This window comes from Pipistrellus hanaki (genome assembly GCF_964339955.1).
Source record: "Pipistrellus hanaki genome assembly, chromosome: 4".
Taxonomy (NCBI): domain Eukaryota; kingdom Metazoa; phylum Chordata; class Mammalia; order Chiroptera; family Vespertilionidae; genus Pipistrellus; species Pipistrellus hanaki.
Window position 1 is genome coordinate 96049477 of NC_140506.1, and position 19661 is coordinate 96069137.

The 19661-nt window shown below is 44.3% G+C and overlaps 1 protein-coding gene across 2 annotated transcripts in view; it reads left to right on the forward strand.

Moving 5' to 3' along the window:
- Positions 1-274: 274 nt before the first annotated feature.
- The window catches only part of SRCAP (Snf2 related CREBBP activator protein), a 37901-nt gene continuing 18514 nt past the window's right edge, over positions 275-19661 (forward strand). Inside the window, exons 1-20 of one of the 2 annotated variants that reach the window (XM_084882994.1) lie at positions 275-350; positions 1785-1858; positions 2444-2706; positions 3905-4156; positions 6664-6849; positions 7104-7244; positions 9426-9648; positions 9764-10041; positions 10640-10733; positions 10864-10953; positions 11685-11873; positions 11952-12286; positions 12390-12567; positions 13282-13418; positions 13647-13816; positions 13932-14124; positions 15242-15378; positions 15476-15662; positions 18700-18869; positions 19231-19496. In XM_084882994.1, the coding sequence (XP_084739120.1) occupies positions 2653-2706; positions 3905-4156; positions 6664-6849; positions 7104-7244; positions 9426-9648; positions 9764-10041; positions 10640-10733; positions 10864-10953; positions 11685-11873; positions 11952-12286; positions 12390-12567; positions 13282-13418; positions 13647-13816; positions 13932-14124; positions 15242-15378; positions 15476-15662; positions 18700-18869; positions 19231-19496 (3280 nt within the window). In that variant the 5' untranslated portion in view covers positions 275-350; positions 1785-1858; positions 2444-2652. Of the gene's footprint in view, positions 351-452; positions 646-1784; positions 1859-2443; positions 2707-3904; positions 4157-6663; positions 6850-7103; positions 7245-9425; positions 9649-9763; positions 10042-10639; positions 10734-10863; positions 10954-11684; positions 11874-11951; positions 12287-12389; positions 12568-13281; positions 13419-13646; positions 13817-13931; positions 14125-15241; positions 15379-15475; positions 15663-18699; positions 18870-19230; positions 19497-19661 lie in introns of those variants that run through there. The other variant, XM_084882993.1, reaches the window with a different exon arrangement.

A 19661-nucleotide genomic window follows, 5' to 3' on the forward strand; every position in this document is an offset into this window, starting at 1 on the left:
CCGCGTTTCCAACCTCCAGTTACCGTCTCTCGCGAGAGGACGGGCCGCGCCGGCGGTAGCGATAGCTGTGGTGGTGCTGGTGCAGGTGGTGGCGGCCGAGACGGCAGCGGCCATTTTGGTGAGGCCTCGGAAACGGCGGCGGCGGCGGCGGTTCGCAGGGGCTACCGTCTCATTTTTCCCACCCACCGTCCGCATCTTTGTGGTGTGAGAGGAGGCAGTGGAAGCAAGGCGGTGGCAGTAGTCGCAGGCCCCAGGGGAATTTAAAGGCCGCGAAGGCGGCGACCAAGAGGGGGTCCTCCCCCCTCCTCTGCTGCGGGAGGGGGGTGGTGCGTACGCCCCCGAGGACGCAGGTAAGGAGAGGGAGACAAGATGGCGGACGCTCCACAGTTCCCCCTCCCCTGACGGGTGACTGCGCGCGCATCTTTCCGCCACCGCCTTCCCTCCCTCCTTCCCGGGGTGCTGCGCGCGCACCTTCGGCCGGGGCCCCGGGGCCGGTACGCGAGGCTGTCGGCGCGCGCCCATAGAGAGACAGGCTGAGGGGGCCAGGCCGGTCGGCACCGGGCCTGGGCGCGTCTCTTCTCCCTTCCCGCCCGTCTGCGCACGCGTGCCTGAGCGAGCGAGCGAGCCCTGAGAGGACGGACCCAGGTGTGCTCCTGCCCGCCCACCAACCCCGGCCCCTCTCAGGGGCGCGCGGGAAGAGGAAGGGGGGCGTGGGATGAGTAGTGGGGGCGTGCGCCCACCATATCCAGTCAGGGACCAGGATCTGGCTGCTCGAATCCTTCTTTATCTCAGCCTTTCGCGGTCTGGTGGTGGGGGCTCCCGGACGGGCAGGGATGCGAGGCTACCCAGCCCTGCGACCCTTGTGTGCGTGGGCTTGGGTTCTGGCGGGAGCCCCCGGGCGATGCGCGCAGCCGGCTCTCTCCGCCTCCAGCCGCGCACGCGCGGGCCCCTCCCCCACTCGCGCATGTTGGGTGGGGTGTTAGTTCAGGAGGGGGCGGGGCTACCTCAGGGCTAGTGGCGACTTGGGGTAGAGGTCAGGGGTCATGCTGGGTTAGACTGTTGGGAGGGGTGTGAGCCGGTAACGAAGCCTCGGGTTGAGCCTTCTAGCGAGCTTCTTGTATTCCAGTTAGCTCGGGTCCTGTGACTGTTGTGGAGGAGGGGGTGAATCAAAGGCAGCAGCACCGTGGTTAAGGAATTTCCTTAAACACTGGGGAAACGCTTCCGGGCCTTGTGGATTTACCCGCCTGTTTCCGGCCCATGTTTCTTTGCTATGCGGCCTTCTTCGCTTATGATTGTTCCTCTCATGTTTCCTGCTGTAGTTCTTGTGTTTTGGGAAGTGTCTCCTAGTGCAGGTATGGGAGTCAGGGGGCCCTGCCCGGAGGAGGTGTCTCCTAGTACAGGTATGGGAGTCAGGGGGCCCTGCCCTGTTCTCCTGTGACAGTGTTCTGCTCTCACTGGCAAGGAGAGCAGGCTGCCAGGCACCTAGCACCTTTTTGAGCTTCTAGATGTGACAAGTTTTTTTTCTTTGTTGTTTGCCCTCCATTCAGTTGGAACCTTTTACCCTTGGGCTTTTCAACTTTTTTTTTTTTTTGCTTCCCTTCTCTTCTGACTAGTCAGAATTTGGATTTGCTTTGATTTTTCTAAAATTTGAGCTTTTCCTAATGCTTTCAGCCTTTGCACTGATTTGGGTATATTTAAAAGCTTCAAAAGTTGGTGTAAAGAAGGCTTGGATGGATGTTGGTAAATGTGGATTAATTCCTCACTGCTGTTTTCTTCTGTTTCAGTTGTGATTCCCCTCAGTACGGCGGCACCGTGGAAGTACAGACTTTCACAGGGGGTGTGGTCTCAGCTCACACAGGTAAGTGTTCAGATACCATTTTGTATACTGATGCTAATGAGAGAGATGTTTGAGATAATGGGAGAATTATAGCTTAATACTTCTAGGTTGATGATAACATCGAAACCACAGACCTGGGACTGTGGATAGGGAAAGATTTGATCACTCTGGCTCTACCAAGAATTGCATGTCCTCCATGGTTTTGGCATTAGACTACCTAAGTTTAAGTCCTCCAACCACTTCCTTATTGTGACCTTACACAAGTCATTTGGTGCCTCTGTATCCTGATTTCTTTCTAACTTTAAATAGAGAAAATATTAGAATGTAAGCTCCATTTACGGCAGGATTTTTTCTGCATGGCTCTATCCTTAGTATGTAGAAGGAACTAAGTAAATAATTATGAAATGAAAAGTACCTGGTTCATAAGGTAGATATGAGGGTATAGAATACATCAAGTACAAAGTGAAGTATCCAACATATAGTAGATGCTCAAGAAATGCAGGCTATAAACTGTTTATTTAATCTTTTTAATGTTATCTTTGGTTATTTAAAAGATTCTTTAATATTTTAAAAATCCCATTTCTACTCCTTTCTACCCTACTTTAGGTGCTCCAGAGGCCAGTGGACCTGAGCGGAGGCTGGGACGCCCTAGTGGGCCCCGGGCCCTGGAAGGCGGGTCCCGGTGGCCTGTGGCCCAGAATGAGGCCAGCTCCCAGCATGCCCTGCAGCCGGACGCCAACCCCTCGGCCAGCAGCAGTGGTGACAACGACCCAGTCGTACTTCAGGCATCCAAAGAGGAGCCTGGGAGTGGGACCATGCAGAGCAGCCCCTCCCCTGCTCACCCTCAACTCCCAGTCCTACAGACACAGGTTTGAAAGTGGCGAGGGTTCCTTCTCTGCTTCTGCTTCGTGGGCTGCTGGCTCTGAGGCAGAAGAGCAGGACTTAGCCATATGTCTATGATTCTGGCTACCTTAATACTGAGATAGGAGAATCTTCAGGTAGACTGGTAAACCTGTTGGCTACTTACATTGTACTTGATATTAGTGTATCATTGGTCACTGAGAGTCTAGAAACTCCTTGTCACCTGAAAAAGGTTGAATTAGGCCAGGTTGGAAATGGAGGTTAGGACATTATGCTCCCAAGACTGTCTGCTTTGCAAATAGCTATTTCTTTCTCGAAACTGGAATAATTTAAGCGTTATTGGTGGTGTGTATGTGTAGTGTTCACTTCTTTGCCATACCAAGGAAGTTAAGAGTGTGTGTGGGGGGGAAATCATGGCTTTTTAAACTAGTCTGACCTAGGTTTGTTTGTAGTAGGCTTTTGATGGTTATGGATTTGATATTTATAATTTTCCTGAGCAGCTGGGAAATTTTGTGACATAATCTTTTGTCATTTAGCTGAGTAGGAATGTAAGTAGCACACTGAAGCTTGTGTGCTGGAGTGAATTTAATGAGTTCTCTTACAATCCACATTTAAGTAGGACTTTGTTCTCTACTTCATATTGCTTGTGCAAGACCTTTTAAAATAATAGGTGTATGTGTGAAGACAGTGACCAACCCCCCATCCCTTTCCCCTTACACCTCACCAGTAAAGGAAACTACCAAGACTGGTAATAAAGAGGTTTAGATGATCTTGTGTTTTTTGTTTTTGTTTTTTTGAAGCCTTTTGAATTTGGTGGTAGCTCAAATTTATTTGCATAGGTGACTCTGCTATACTTGATGGGAAAATAGGGATTTATTTGTGTAAGTGAAATTATTGAGGTCCTGAAAAGTTCATTAAAATTTGAAGTCATCTGCTATAGTATTCTTGAATACAATAGCTATGAAAGAGTAGTTTATAGTATTCTTTAACACCATCAGACTATAACTCTTGCATGCCAGACTTCTATTATAAGCTTGGTCTGTCTTCTTGAACACCTTAAAACTTTACCACATAGGTTTGTGTTTATAAGATGAGGTTGATAGTTACTTCAGAGCTTTTTTCTTGTAAAGATAGAGTGAACTAATGTACTACAAACTCCCAGTACAGTTTTAAGCATTCATTTTATCTTCATTTTTCCTTTTCTAGATGGTGTCGGACGGCATGACAGGCAGCAATCCTGTGTCCCCTGCCTCATCCAGTTCCCCAGCCTCTAGTGGGGCAGGTGGCATCTCCCCCCAGCATATAGCTCAAGATTCCTCTCTGGATGGACCTCCAGGGCCCCCAGATGGTGCCACCGTGTCCCTGGAGGGGCTCAGCTTACTGCAGGCCGCTGACTTGGCTAACAAGGGCCCAAAGTGGGAGAAGAGCCATGCTGAGATCGCAGAGCAGGCCAAGCATGTATGTATTGGGAGGGCTCATGAGGATTCTTGATAATTTTCTTCCCTGAACTGCTATGTTCCATGGATATTTTACATTACTTTTCTCATTATGTGTAAATTTTGTCTTAACTTACGTGATCTTGAGCTAGTCTTTTGAAATCTGAGCCTCATTTCCTTTTCTATGAATTAGATCTGGTATAATCCTATCTAATAAAAAGGGAATATGCCAATTGACCATCACTCCATCCAAAGATGGCTGTACCCACAGATGAGGTCAAGTTCCCCTAAGGAGCCTTAACAAGCAATCAGCAGGGACCTGAGGCTATGCCCTCCCCCACCCAGCAGGGCTTGACAGGGTATTTCAAGCCACGCCCCCCTTCCTGGCACCAGGCTGCACCCCTAGCCCAGTGGGGCTTGACAGGGAACTTCAGGCTGTGCCCCCCCCCCCACCCAGTGGGGCTTGATGTGGGACCTCAAAGTGCACCCCCAGTGCTGGTTTGGGGGAACTCAGGCTGCGCCCCTGCCCAGCAGGGCTTGATGGAGTCCTGAGACTGTGTCCCCCTCCTGGTGCTGGGCCAGGGACCTGAGGTCCCTGGCGGGGCTTGATGGGAGACCTCAGGCCATGCCCCCCACCCAGCAGGGCTTGACAAGGGATCTCAGGCCGTGTCCCCCACCTGGCGGGGCTTGACGGAGGACCTCGGCATGCTCAGTCTGGGCTGGGGGACCTCAGGCCATGCCTCCCATTCTGTTACCGGGCCAGGGAATCTGAGGCTACAACCCCTGCCTGGCAGGGCTTGACAAGGGCGGGACTGGCCGGGTCTGGATCTAGACCAGTGGGGGAAGGCCGACCGTGTCTGGGTCTCAACGCGATTTTGAGGTGCATGTGGGTGGGTGGGGATTTTCTTTCATTTTTTCTGGGTCCTGTGGTGTGCCCCAGGCTCTGACAGGAGGAAGGTTTTTATATACATTTCACTAATTTTCTTTCATCTCTGACACTTCTATTATAGAGAAAGGGCAATTATTTCCTCTAATTAATCCCCTTTTAATGTGCATGAATTTCGTGCACTGGGTTACTAGTAATCTATAGGCTGTTAGGACATAACATTAAAGACATCAAAGTGCTTTGTAAGCTGTGAGGCACTTAAGATTTGCTGGTTGCTGCTGCTTATTTACCTAGTGGTGAGTGTGGTCCTGGGCCTGCAGCCTCGCACCACCTGGAGAATCGTTAGATATGCATTCTTACTCCTCTCTTTCCTACCCATTCAAACTAAAGGGTGGGGCCCGCAATCTGTCCTTAAAAGTACTTCAGATGATTCTCATGCATGCTCAAATTTGAGAACCATTGGTCTAAATGCTCATGTTTTTCCTGGTATTTTCTTCATCAGTTTCATGATTCATGTCTGGCTATTATTTCCTCTGGATTAGTTTTTGTCAGGAGAGCATAAGACTAATGAGAGCAGTTGTCTTCAGTTTTTAAATCATGTCTCTTAAATGAAAAAAATTAAAATGTTTTTTTATCCTTTATGAAATACAGGGTGGGGCAAAATATGGTCACAGTTCATATGTAAAATATTACAGTAAATAATAATACAAGAATAAAATGTTTCACATACTTACAATTGTAAATCTACTCTTGCTCCACCTTGTATAATCATGTAGAAACAATGTTTTTGTTTTTTGTGGGGTTTTTCTTCGTTAATCCTCACCTGAGGATATTTTTTCATTGATTTTTAGGTAGAGTGGAAGAGAGGGAAAGACAGAAACATCAATGTGAGAGAAACACATTGATTGGTTGCCTCCTGCACGAGCCCTGACTAGGGCCCAGGCCGGGGAAGAGCCTGCAACCGAGGTACATGTCCGGGAATCGAAACCGGACCCTTTGGTTCGCAAGCCAACACTCTACTCACTGAGCCAAACAGACTAGGGCAGCAAAATTATTTTTTATTGTGGTAAGCACTTCATTTTTTTGGTGTATAACTTTTCAGTGTTTTCACAAAAATATATTTTTCTAAAAATAGTATTTAAAACAAACGAGATTGTGTAAATTTGGCTTTATAGTATACTTGTCATCGTGAACATGCTCCTGCATAAGCAGAATTCTACCGTGAGAAGAACCCTTATATCTAGAGCCAGTACAGAAACGTGTACTCCCAGCTTCTCTGGAAGTACCCTTGGGATATGTTTTCTGAAGTCGTGCCTATATTCATGGGGAGTGGAGATTGTGTAAAATAATGGAAAGAGCATTCAATTTGATGTTTGGAGTCATTAGACATATTTTTAATTCTCAGCTTGTTAATACTTCCTAGGTATGTGATCTAAAGTAAATTACATAATCTGCCTGATGGTTACTTTAATTATTTGAAGATGGCATAATACCTACTTGTAGGATTGAGATGTGGACTTAAGACAGCATAAAACATTCAGTCCAGTCAGTTTCTGTGTATAGTCTGTGCTCAGGCGTTCAGCATAGTCATGAGGGTGAAGTATATGTCCAGTAACTTGATTGATCTAGCTCTCCCTCAATAGGAGGCTGAGATTGAGACTCGGATTGCTGAGCTTCGGAAGGAGGGTTTCTGGTCACTGAAGAGGCTGCCTAAGGTACCCGAGCCTCCCCGCCCCAAAGGCCACTGGGACTATCTGTGTGAGGAGATGCAGTGGCTCTCTGCTGACTTCGCTCAGGAGCGCCGTTGGAAACGGGGTGTGGCCCGTAAGGTATGTCTCCCAACTGGGTCTACTTTCCATTTCTTTTTCAGGTTTGCTCTTTGTTTGTTTGTTTGTTTGTTTGTTGGGTAGGTTGATTGGAGGGAAACTAAACAGACCAGTGTAGGATGCTTATTAATGCCAAGTCTCAGAAGGCAAGCTGGCTTCCCAGGTTTTTTGGCCTTGATTATTTTCTTTGCTTTTGACTTGAGGAAAAGTCGGGTCTGGCCATGGAGTGTTTTTATGCTGTTTCCTCGTTTCCACAGGTAGTGCGAATGGTGATCCGGCACCATGAGGAACAACGGCAGAAAGAGGAACGGGCCCGGAGGGAGGAGCAGGCTAAGCTGCGCCGAATTGCCTCCACCATGGCCAAAGATGTCAGGCAGTTCTGGAGCAATGTGGAGAAGGTAGGCAGCAGGGATTGGGACAGGTAGATGTCTTAGGTTTGATTGGTGGGTAGTGTGGTAGCAGAAATGATCAAAACTCTGTGAGACAGTGAGTATTTTGATTTCTAGCAATTCTGATGACATTTCTATTGTACATTAGATCTTTCTTTTATTAAGTGTTATTAAAAAGAAAGAAATACAGTGGAAAATAGGCCCTGCCTTTGGGGATCGTTTTAAATTTTTGTTTTTAATTACAGCTGACATTTAATATTATATTGGTTTCAGGTATGCAATATAGTGGTCAGACATCTATGTAACTTACGAAGTGACCCTCTGTTAAGTCCAGCACCTTTGACACCATACATAGTTATTACAATATTATTGGCCATTTCCCTAATGCTATACTTTACATTCCCATGACTATTTCTAACTGCCCTTTTGTACTTAATCCTTCACCTTTATCACCCAGCCCCCCAATCTCCTCAATTTCTGGCAACTATCAGTTTGTTCCCTGTATTTATGAGTGTTGTTTCTGTTTTATCTGTTCACTTATTTTTTTAGATTCCACATACAAGTGGAAATCATATGATATTTGTATTTTTCAGTTTCAATTCATTCAGTCTCTTTCCATCCATGTTGTCACAAATGGCAAGATTGCATTCTTTTTTATGGCTGAGTAAAACATACATTGAATACATGTACCACATCTATTTTTTTTTTCAAGAGAGAAATACTGATTTGTTGTTTTGTGTACTTATGCATTTATTGGTTGATTTATTTTTGTATGTGTTCTGCCCTGGGATTGAATCTGCAATCTTAGCATATTGGGATGATGCTCTATCTGGCGAGGACTGTACCACATCTTTTTTTTTTTTTTTTTTTTAATGTTTTTATTGATTTCAGAAAGGGGGGGAGAGAAAGAGAGAGAGAGAGAGAGAGAGAGACATTGGTCATCTACCTCGTGCATGCCCCAAATCAGGGAATCGAAACCAGGCCATGTGTTCTGACCAGGAATCAAACTGGTGACCTCTCAGTGTATGGTTCATTGCTCAACCACTGAGGCACACCGAGCAGGGTGTACCACATATTCTTTATTCACTGCCTCTCCATGGACACTTAAGTTGCTTCCTACCTTTGCTATTGTAAATAATGCTGCAGTGAATATAGGGATGCATTTTTCTTTTTGAATTAGTATTTTGGAATTACTAATTTTCTTTTTTTTTATTTTATTTTATTGATTTTTTACAGAGAGGAAGGGAGAGAGAGAGCTAGAAACGTCGATGAGAAACATTGACCAGCTGCCTCTTGCACACCCCCTACCGGGGATGTGCCCGCAACCAATGTACATGCCCTTGACCGGAATCGAACCTGGGACCTTTCAGTCTGCAGACCGACGCTCTACCACTGAGCCAAACCAGCTTCGGCGAATTACTAATATTCTTAAGAAATATACCCAAAAGTCTGACTTATGGGTCATATGGTAGTTTTTTTTTAATTTTTGAGGTTCTTTGTTTTTATTATTTTGAGGAATTTCCGTGCTGTTTCCCACAATGGCTATACAATCCCACTGATAGCACACGAGTGTTCCCTATTCTCTGCATCCTCACCAACATTTGTTTGCTGATTTATTGATGACAGCCATTCTGACAGGAGTGAGACGATATCTTATTGTGGTTTTAATTTGCATTTCTCTGATGATTACTAGCCATTTATATGTCCTCTCTGCCCAATTTTTGATTGGATTAGGGATTATTAATAGGATTTATTGACTCCTCTAGGCCATCTGTCTTTTGCAAGGCATTCAGCATACTTTTTCTAAAACTTAGTATTTGTGCCTGTTATCTGCTTAAATACCATCAAAGTTCTCATTACTAAATTGTTCACATATATTATTACATCATTGTTTCTCAAGCACTACATGGCTTCTATTTATATTTTCAGTCTTTTGTTTTCTACCAGCTCCTTTTCTCTTTTCCATTGCAAACTATTCCTTCTTTTGCGCATTTCTGGCCATTAATATATGGCTCTTTCTGCTGCTGGGAATGCCTTTTTCCTCATTCCACTTAAGGAAGAGCTACTTAGCTCATCCTCCTAAAAAGCCATCCAGGGCCTAGCATAGGAGACTTCCCTAAATTTTGCGTAAAAAAGAATACATGAATAAAAGATTATCTTGGTGAACCATCCATGCCATGCTTGTGACAGGTGGTGCAATTCAAGCAACAGTCCCGGCTGGAGGAAAAGCGCAAAAAAGCTCTGGACCTGCACCTGGACTTCATTGTGGGACAAACTGAAAAGTACTCAGACCTTCTATCTCAGAGCCTCAACCAGCCAGTAGCCCCCAGCAAAGCTGGCTCCTCCCCTTGTCTTGGCTCTTCCTCAGCTGCCTCTAGTCCTCCACCCCCCGTTTCCCAGCTGGATGATGAAGGTGTGTGTCCTTTTTGGCTCTGTTACTCCTCCTCATGTACCCTTTCAAGAGCTGAAAACCCACCCTATGGCTTGCAGGGCCCCGTGGACTTTGTGACCTTGTTCTCCTGCTATAGATGGGGACTTCCAACCCCAAGAGGAGGAAGAAGAGGATGATGAGGAGACGATTGAGGTTGAAGAACAGCAGGAAGGCAATGACGCAGAGACGCAGAGGCGTGAGATTGAGCTGCTTAAACGTGAGGGAGAATTGCCACTGGACGAGCTGCTCCGTTCCCTTCCCCCTCAGCTGCTAGGAGGGCCTTCCAGCCCCTCAAGAACCCCATCATCTCATGATAGTGACACCAGAGATGAACCTGAAGATGGTGGTGAAGAAGAGCCCTCTCAGGTGTTGAAGGTATGGGCAGAAGGGTTGGGGGAGGGCTCAGAGTAGGAGCAGGGATAGAGTTCTGGTCTATAAGGTTAGTTGTGGTTTTCAGGAGTTTTCCCTGTTTAAAGGTAATTTTTGGGCTCTCATTTGGGGGTAACTAAGGAAGAATCTGGGTTGGAGCAAGTTGCAATCTGAGATGGGCAGAAATTCTAATGCTGTAGTGGAAGTATACTGTATTCTACTCTTTAAATTACTGTGACCTTAAAAAATACTTATGCTGGCCCTTGCCACTTCTGTGAAATGGTCCTCATATTCCCTTACAGATTTGTAGATTTGGAACTGGGATGGTAATTTGGATCTAATTTCTTTGTTTCTCCATATGTCTGAATGCATGGGCTTATATTTGTTATCTAGCACTTTCACAGGTCCTCCCCCAGGCAGTGGGGCTGGGATTTGGTAGCTGGTGCTGAAAGAAAACCTTTGATTGCATCCTTGCCCTGGGATTGTGCCAGTGGCAGCTATCACTCAATGGCACAGAGAAATTGTTCTGTAGCATCATATTCTCATTGTGCCTTTCTCCTGTTTTAACCTTAGGCTCTCTTCCTTTTTATCCTTTGACATATAGGTAACCCCCCCGCCCTCCTCTGTTGCACAGCGTAACAAACAGCCTTGGCATCCAGATGAGGACGATGAAGAGTTCACTGCCAATGAGGATGAAGGTTAGATTTATTCTCTTTATCCTGTTCCCCTTGAATAGTTTGGACCTAATGTTTCAGGCTTTCTTACCGCTTCCACTTAGACTGTGCCTGTGTCTCTTCCCTATTGATATGGCTTTATTCTCTTTCCTAGCGGAGGATGAAGAGGATACCATAGCAGCTGAGGAGCAGTTGGAAGGGGAGGTGGATCATGCCATGGAGCTGAGCGAGTTGGCTCGAGAAGGTGACATTCACTAGACATTTTAATGAACCATACTTCGGTGTCTCCTGTGCAGAGTTGCTGGGATAAGAGATGACTAAGAGACGTTTTATCTTCCTAGAGGAACTCCTAGATCTGATGACAAAGATAGATTTATAAGTGAATACTTATAAATAGATTATGATGACTAATTATGATGACATTTTGAACAAAATAATGTGAGAGCTCATGGAGGGAAGAGCTATTGTGAAAGGATTTGGGTTATGTTTTACCTAAACCTCAAAGCAGGAGTGGGGAGGGAACCTTTCTTCTCCCAAGGACCATTTGGATATTTATAACATTCATGAGCTATACAAAATTATTAACTTAGAAATTAGCCTGCTATATTTGATCAAACATTTAATTATCTCACCCTTAATACCTTGGCAGGGCCAGACCAAATGATTTTGTGGGCCAGAAGTGTCTGTCCACCTCCTTCACACACACACACCCACACACACACACACCACCTTAAAGGGAGGTTCATCACATTGATATTATCCTTCCCAATGGAAGGCAGTGCCATCCATGGCTCTAGCCCATGTTGAGGACTTGGCTTTAGTAGCTGGTGCTGAAAGTAAGCTATTTTTTTTGCCTTCCCTGGGACCTGGGCCTATTGGTATCTATAGAGATCTAGGTAAAACAAACTGGCACCCTTCAGACCTCTTCTCCCTTTCCCTCATGCATTCAAGCACTTACTCTCTTTTTTTCTTCAGGTGAGCTCTCTGTGGAGGAGCTATTGCAGCGATATGCAGGAGCCTATGCCTCTGATGCCTCTGCCCCAGATTCTGGCAGTAGTGAAGAGGAAGAGGAAGATGAGGTTAATGCTAACAGCTCTGACTGTGAACCAGAGGGGGCCATAGAAGCTGAAGAGGCTCCTCAGGAGGATAGTAGCAGTCAATCAGGTAAATGTGTTGTTATGAGGAGGGTAGGCACTGGAGGAGCAGGTATGGTTAACACTAAGCCTTGGTCTTGTGCTTTAGACTCTTCTGAGGAGCAGAGTGAGGACGAGGAAGATGAGCATTCCGAGGAGGAAGAAACAAGTGGGAGTTCAGAATCAGAGGAATCTGAGTCTGACGAGTCTGAGGAGTCCCAGTCACAGAGCCAAGCAGAGGAGGAAGAGGAGGAAGAGGAAGAAGACGACTTTGGGGTGGAATACTTGCTTGCCCGGGATGAAGAGCAGAGTGAGGCAGATGGGGGCAGTGGGCCTCCCACCCCAGGGCCCACCACCACTCGAGGCCCTAAGAAAGAAATTACTGACATTGCTGCAGCAGCTGAAAGTCTCCAACCCAAGGGTTACACCTTGGCTACTACCCAGGTAGTATCCTCAGGCCCTAGCTTCTGCTTTCCCATATCTTGACTTCTCTGTTTCTCAGTGACAAGATGCCTCAGTTCACCTTGACACTTCTCTTCCCTGACAGGTGAAGACACCAATTCCCTTGCTCCTGCGAGGCCAGCTCCGGGAGTACCAACATATTGGGTTGGACTGGCTGGTTACTATGTATGAGAAGAAGCTTAATGGCATTCTTGCTGATGAAATGGGGCTGGGCAAGACGATCCAGACCATCTCCCTGCTTGCCCACTTGGCTTGTGAGAAAGGTAATTAGACAGGGCCCCTTCCTCTTGGGACTCCTTGGGGATGACTCCAGCTACAGGACAGTGAAATACTCTTTTGCTGGACTCTTAATAGCTTCATTGACTGGTCAGTAACTGTATAGCAAGACCAGCATCAGTGCTAGGTTTCTTAGGAAGGGCCATTAGGACAGACTGGTCAGGGTTAGGCCTGAGGAGCAAGAACCTTAAATTGTATATCTCCTTGCCTTCTCTCATTCTTTTTTTTTTTTTTTTTTTAATTTGTTTAAAATTTTCCTGCATTTTATTTGTTTATTTAAATCTGTATTTTTATTGATTTCAGAGAGGAAGGGAGAGGGAAAGAGAGAAAAACATCAATGATGAGAATCATTGATTGGCTGCCTGGAGATTTAACCTACAACACGGGTATGTGCCCTGACTGGAAATGGAACCATGACCTCTTGGTTCATAGTCAACACTCAACCACTGAGCCATGTTGGCCGGGTTGAATTTTTTTTTTTTTTTTAATTGTGTATTGACATATTACTTTCAGGTATATAACGTTATTCAGTACTTGTATATATACATTGTGAAATGATCACAATAAACATCTGTCATCATACATAATACAAACCATTTATTTCCTATGATGAGAACTTTTAAGATCTAAGCAACTTTCAAATAATACAATACAGTACTGACTATACCATGTTATACATCTCTCATTCTTTTGCTAAACAGGTAACTGGGGTCCTCATTTGATCATTGTCCCCACCAGTGTGATGTTGAACTGGGAGATGGAACTGAAGCGTTGGTGCCCCAGCTTTAAAATTCTCACTTACTATGGAGCCCAGAAAGAGAGGAAGCTCAAGCGGCAGGTTTGCTCCTCCATGTGACCAACTCTCTCCCCCCAGTTGATGCCTTATTTTTTTAGGCCCTTTTTCAGATGAATTTCTTTTCCTCCCTTTCTATTGCTTAATTCTGCTTCTGGGACTTTCTGTTTTCTCACAACCTGATTTCTGTCCCCTACGAACCTTAGCATGTCTCCCTCTCCCCCCCCCCCCCCCCCCCACCTCACTATCTGCTACTTTCTTTTGATACCTCAGGGCTGGACCAAGCCCAATGCCTTCCATGTGTGTATCACGTCTTACAAGCTGGTGCTGCAGGATCACCAGGCCTTTCGCCGCAAAAACTGGCGCTATCTCATTCTGGATGAGGCTCAGAACATCAAAAACTTCAAGTCACAGCGTTGGCAGTCACTGCTCAACTTCAACAGGTGGAAATGGAATTGGAGATTCTTGGGACGGTTGACTGGGTCTAAAGGGTGGGATGCTTGGAAGGTTGAGAATTTGCTGACCATCCTCCCTCTAATTCCCTCTGTCTCTTTGCAGCCAGAGACGCCTGCTCCTGACAGGAACTCCCTTGCAGAATAGCCTTATGGAGCTGTGGTCCTTGATGCACTTTTTGATGCCCCATGTCTTCCAGTCTCACCGAGAGTTCAAAGAGTGGTTCTCTAACCCCCTAACTGGCATGATTGAGGGTAGCCAAGAGTACAATGAAGGTCTAGTCAAACGCCTCCACAAGGTAGGGCCTGCAACAGTTTGTCAGGGGTCTTGGGAATGGTGAGGAACTAAGGGCAGAAAACCTTTAGGGAGAGGGAAGTCAAACAGGCTAAATTCATCCATTTGTCAAGCTTCAGTGTTTTCTTTAATGGGGACATTTTTGTGCATATTCTGTGAGTAGAATAATATTGCTCATTAGTCCCTGCTTGGATTTCTCTACCTGGCTTTCCGCAACTTTGTATTTTTATTATTTCTTTTTCTCCTCTCTTTCTCTCTCCCTCCCTTTTTCTCTCTCCGTATCTCACTCCGTCCCTCTCCTCTCCTCTTCTCTCTTTTTCTCCCTCCCTTATCTTTTTTTGTCTTCTCTTTGTCCAGTTTTTAAATAACATCTCTCAGCATTCTGATCTTTACTTTTGTCTCTCAGTTTACATATCTCACTCATAAGGCTTTAAAGATGCCAATTTGTGTTTTTAATTCCTCAATTCTGTAGACCATGTGACCTACAAATTTGACTTTATGTCTTTAATTGAAAGTTGCTGTTGAACTCAACTCTGTTTTAGCCCAAATATCTCAAGCTTTATAACCTATTATTTCTATTCCATTTTGGTCAATCACACCATTATTTTGGTAAATCATAGAAACCAACAAGTCTTCCTTTACTATACCTTTTCATCTCCCTTCACTTCTTCCATGTTAACTTGATGACTGTGTCTTCTCAGATTTTACCTCCTGAGATCTCACATTTGCCTTTTGTTTTCTCTGCTGGTGTCACTGCCCCAGTTTTTGTTCTCAGTTTCTCACTGGACTTACTTTTGTAATCTTGTAATTTGAGTCATCCCTCCTGTGTAGTTAGTTGCTCTGCCCTCAGTACTCTTCTTTATCACTTATGTTGTGGTATTATAATTTTAATGTTTGTTCTTCAGTAGACAGTAAATTCCTTAAGAGGAAGGAGGGCTTGCATCTGACTCATCTTTTTGTGATTAGTTTTGGGCATGCTGCGTAGCTCCAAGAGTATTTACTGATAGGGCTAAGGCAGTGCCCAGCTGATCAAGCCAAGACCCAGGTAGAAGGGCTAGACTAGGGCTCTCAGTCTCCTGCTGTTCTCCTGCCATCAAATAATGTTGATTATTTACTTTTAGGTTTTGCGGCCTTTTTTATTGCGCCGAGTTAAGGTGGATGTTGAGAAGCAGATGCCTAAAAAGTATGAGCATGTTATCCGCTGCCGGCTCTCCAAGCGCCAACGCTATCTCTATGATGACTTCATGGCACAAACTACGTAAGGGAGAACTGAGGGTGGGTCCTGGGACACTTAGATTGTAGCAAAGGTCAGAGGTGAGAGTTAGGATGCCCCATTTATTTTTCTTCTCTCTCAGAACTAAAGAGACACTAGCCACTGGCCATTTTATGAGCGTCATCAACATTCTGATGCAGCTGCGAAAAGTCTGTAATCATCCAAACCTGTTTGACCCTCGACCTGTTACCTCCCCCTTCATCACCCCAGGCATCTGCTTCAGCACCGCCTCTCTGGTCCTAGGGGCCACTGATATCCATCCCCTCCAGGTAAGTAATTACCCCCAAGGTTATTGGCCTTATCCCAAACCTTCATTTATTTTCTTTAGGCTAAAGTCTGATCTTTTGCATCCTTCCTTCTATCATCTTAAAACTATTCCCCTGCTTTTATTATTATTTTTAGCTGTGATACTTTAGGCAAGCTAATTAATTTCTAATCCTAATTTTGCTTGCCCTTCCAAATAGGGATTATATGGCCTATTTTGTGAGAATTGTGTTAATCTTTTTTGAAAGGGCCTGGCATGTTAACATTTAACTATTTTGTTTTTCTGTTTCCTCTTTTTGGCTACTTCGTACACGCCTCCTCCAATTTTTTAAACATATATATTTTATTGTGGGTTTTTTTTTTGTTTTTTGTTTGTTTGTTTGTTTGTTTTTATAGACAGGAAGAGAGAGGGATGGATTGTTAGAAACATCAATGAGAGAGAAACATTGATCAGCTACCTCCTGTACACCCCCTACTGGGGATGTGCCCGCAACCAAGGTACATGCCCTTGACCGGAATTGAACCTGGGACCCTTGAGTCAAATTGGTTAGGGCCTAATTTTTTTTTTTTTAATATATATATATTTTTATCTCAGAGAAGAAGGGAGAAGGGGGTGAGAGATAGAAACATCAGTGATGAAAGAGAATTATCTATCAATTGCCTCCTGCACCCCCTACTGGGATTGAGCCCGAAATCCTGGAATCGAACTGTGACTTCCTGATTTGAGCTATACCAGCCAAGCTCATTTTTGTTTTTGTGGTAAAATACATAGCAGATTTTACTACTTGAACCATTTTAAGTATATGACTCAGTGGCATTAAGTACAGTTAATTTGTGCAACCCTTACCCACCATCCATCTTCAGAACTTTTCTCATCTTTCCAAATTGAAACTACATATTAAATATTAACTCCTCATTTTCACCCCCTCCCAGCTCTTGTTAGCCACCGCTCTACTGGCTGTCTATAAATTTTAGTACTCTGAGTACTTCATATAAGTGGAATCATACAGTATCCTTTTGTAAATGGCTGTTTCATTTAGCAGAATGTTTTTAAGGTTCATACATGTATACCACATTTTGATTATACATTCATCCATCATTGGACACTTGGGTTGCTTCCACCTTTTGGCTATTTTGAATAATGCTGCTATGAACATAGGTGTACAAATATCTGTTCAATTCTCTCATTTTAAAAAATTAAATTTATTGGGGTGACATTGGTTAATAACATTATACAGGTTTTAAGTATCTAATTCTAAAATACATCATCTATATATTGCTTTGTGTGTTCACCACCCAAAGTCAAGTCTTGTTCTGCCACCATATATTTGACCCCTTTTACCGTTCCTACCTCCTCCCTAACCTTTTCCCTGTGGTAACCACCATACTGTTGTATGTGTCTAGGGGTTTTTGTTTGTCTTATTTGTTCATTTGTTGCTTTCAGTTTTATATCCCACATAAGAATGAAATCAGAGTTCTTGACTTTCAATTCTCTCTTGGGTATACAGTTATGCTCTGCTTAACGAGGGGGATATGTTAAGAGAAATGTGTCTTTAGGTGATTTCATCATTGTGGTAACATCATAAAGTGCATTTACACAAACTAATTGGTGTAATCTACATACCTAAGCTATATGGTGTAGCATATTGCTTCTAGGTTTAATGCCTGAACAGCATATTAGACTGAAAACTGTAAACAGTAGTAATACAATGGCAAGTATTTGTGTATCTAAACATAGAAAAGGGGCAGTAAAAATATGGTATAAAAGTTAAAAATGATACACCTGTATAGGACACTTACCATGAATGGAGATTGTAAGACTGGAGATGGTTCTGAGTAAGTTGATGAGTGAATGGTGAGTTAATGTGAAGGTGTAGGACACAACTGTACACTTAAGCTACGTTAAATTTGTAAAACAACACAAGATTAAGTGAAGCACAAGATAAACTGTTACAATCAAGAGACAACATGTATGGGGCTGCTGCTGGCCTAACAGTATACTGTTATATAGCAGTCTTAAAAAAAAACCAAACAAACAGGAAAAGTACACTCTAAAATAATGGTAAAAACATAGTGTAGTAATTACATAAGCTTGTAATATAGTCATCATAATTGTTATAATTGTTAAATATGCACTATACAGATCTGGCTGGTGTGGCTCAGTTGATTGTCATCCCATGTACTGAGAGGTCACTGGTTCAATCCCCAGTCAGGGCACATTTCTGGGTTTAAGGCTCAATCCCCAGGAGGCAGCCAGTCTATGTTTCTCTCTCATCTGTGTTTCTCCAGTCTGTCTAAGAAAAAAATCAATAAAAATTATTTTAAAAATGTGCTATACTCTTATATGACTGGTAGCATAGTAGGTTTTACACTAGCATTACCATAAACACAATGAATTGCACTTCAATATTAGGATGCCTAGACATCACTAGACAATAGGGATTTTTCAGTTCCATTATAATCTTATAGGACTACCCTTGTATATGCAGTCCTACATTGACTGATATGTGATACATGATCGTATATCCAGAAATGGAATTGCTGGATTATATAGAAATTTGTAATTCTATTTTTAATTTTTTGAGGAAACACCATACTGTTTTCCATAATGACTGCCAACCCTGTTATTTTTCTGTTTTGTTTTTTAAATAATATCTAAATGGGTATAAGGTAGTATCCTGTGATTTTTGACTTGCATATCCCTAATGATAGTGATGAGCATTTTGTGCTTAGTATTTTGTGTTTTCTTTGGAGAAATGTCTATTAAAGGCCTTTGCTAATTTTTAAAATGGGTTGTTTGTGTTTTTGTTATTGAGTTGTAGGAGTTGAATGTTCTGGATTGAACACCCCTTATGAGATGTGATTTACAAATATTTTGTCCCATTCTGTGGATTGCCTATTCATTCTATTGAAAGTGTCTTTTGATGGAGTTCAATTTATCAATTCTTTTTGGTTATTGTCTGTGCTTTTGGTGTCTTATCTAAGAAATTATGGCCACATTGACCCCTTTGACACCATGCTTTGTGTTCCTTTTTGTGCCAGCGGATAGACATGGGTCGTTTTGATCTTATTGGCCTGGAGGGTCGAATTTCTAGATATGAGGCCGACACATTTCTACCCCGGCACCGCCTGTCCCGCCGGGTACTGCTAGAGGTGGCTACTGCTCCTGATCCCCCACCCCGGCCCAAGCCGGTCAAGATGAAGGTCAACAGGTACCAGGGCTGAAGAATTAAGGGGATGGATTCCTAGAAAAACTGACTACAGCTGGCTGGGGGGATTAGGATAGCAAGGAGAGATTCTGAGAGTAGGCTGGAATGTTTATATGGGACAGATGCAAAATACTGTGGCGGTATTAGGGGAGACAATAACTAGAGGGTCCTGGGAGGGGCCCTTGTGTTTGTCATTGATTCCCATCCCCTTCCCTCAGATAACCAAAAAGCACCCTTTATCTTTTGGGTCTTTATCCTTTTCCCCTTTTGCTTTTACAATCTTTGTCTTTTTACCTTGTCTTTCTAGTTCCTTTTTTTCCTTACTCCTTATTCTCCCTCTTCACCTCCTTGTTTTTCCTCATAGGATGTTGCAGCCAGTGCCCAAGCAAGAAGGCCGGACAGTGGTGGTAGTGAACAGCCCACGGACCCTCCTGGGTCCTGTCCCAGTCCGACCCCCTCCAGGCCCGGAGCTGTCAGCTCAGCCCACCCCTTGCCCAACCCCTCCACTGCTGCCAGCACCAGTGATGGTGTCAACCTCGCCTACCGGATCCCCACTTATTCCGGCCTCCAGGCCTCCAGCCCCTGTTCTGTTGCCCCCGCTGCAGCCAAACAGTGGGCCTCTTCCCCAGGGTGAGTTACAAGAGAGCCAGAGTGTTGGGTTAGGGGCTACTTGAAGTAGATTGGTCAGAAGAATAAATAGAGAGTGAGAAGTTGGGTTAGAGACGGGTGTGGTCTTTGTTGGGTTGGAAGGGAGTATGTATGTGTGGAGGCTGCTGGGAGCTGGCTAAGGCTCTC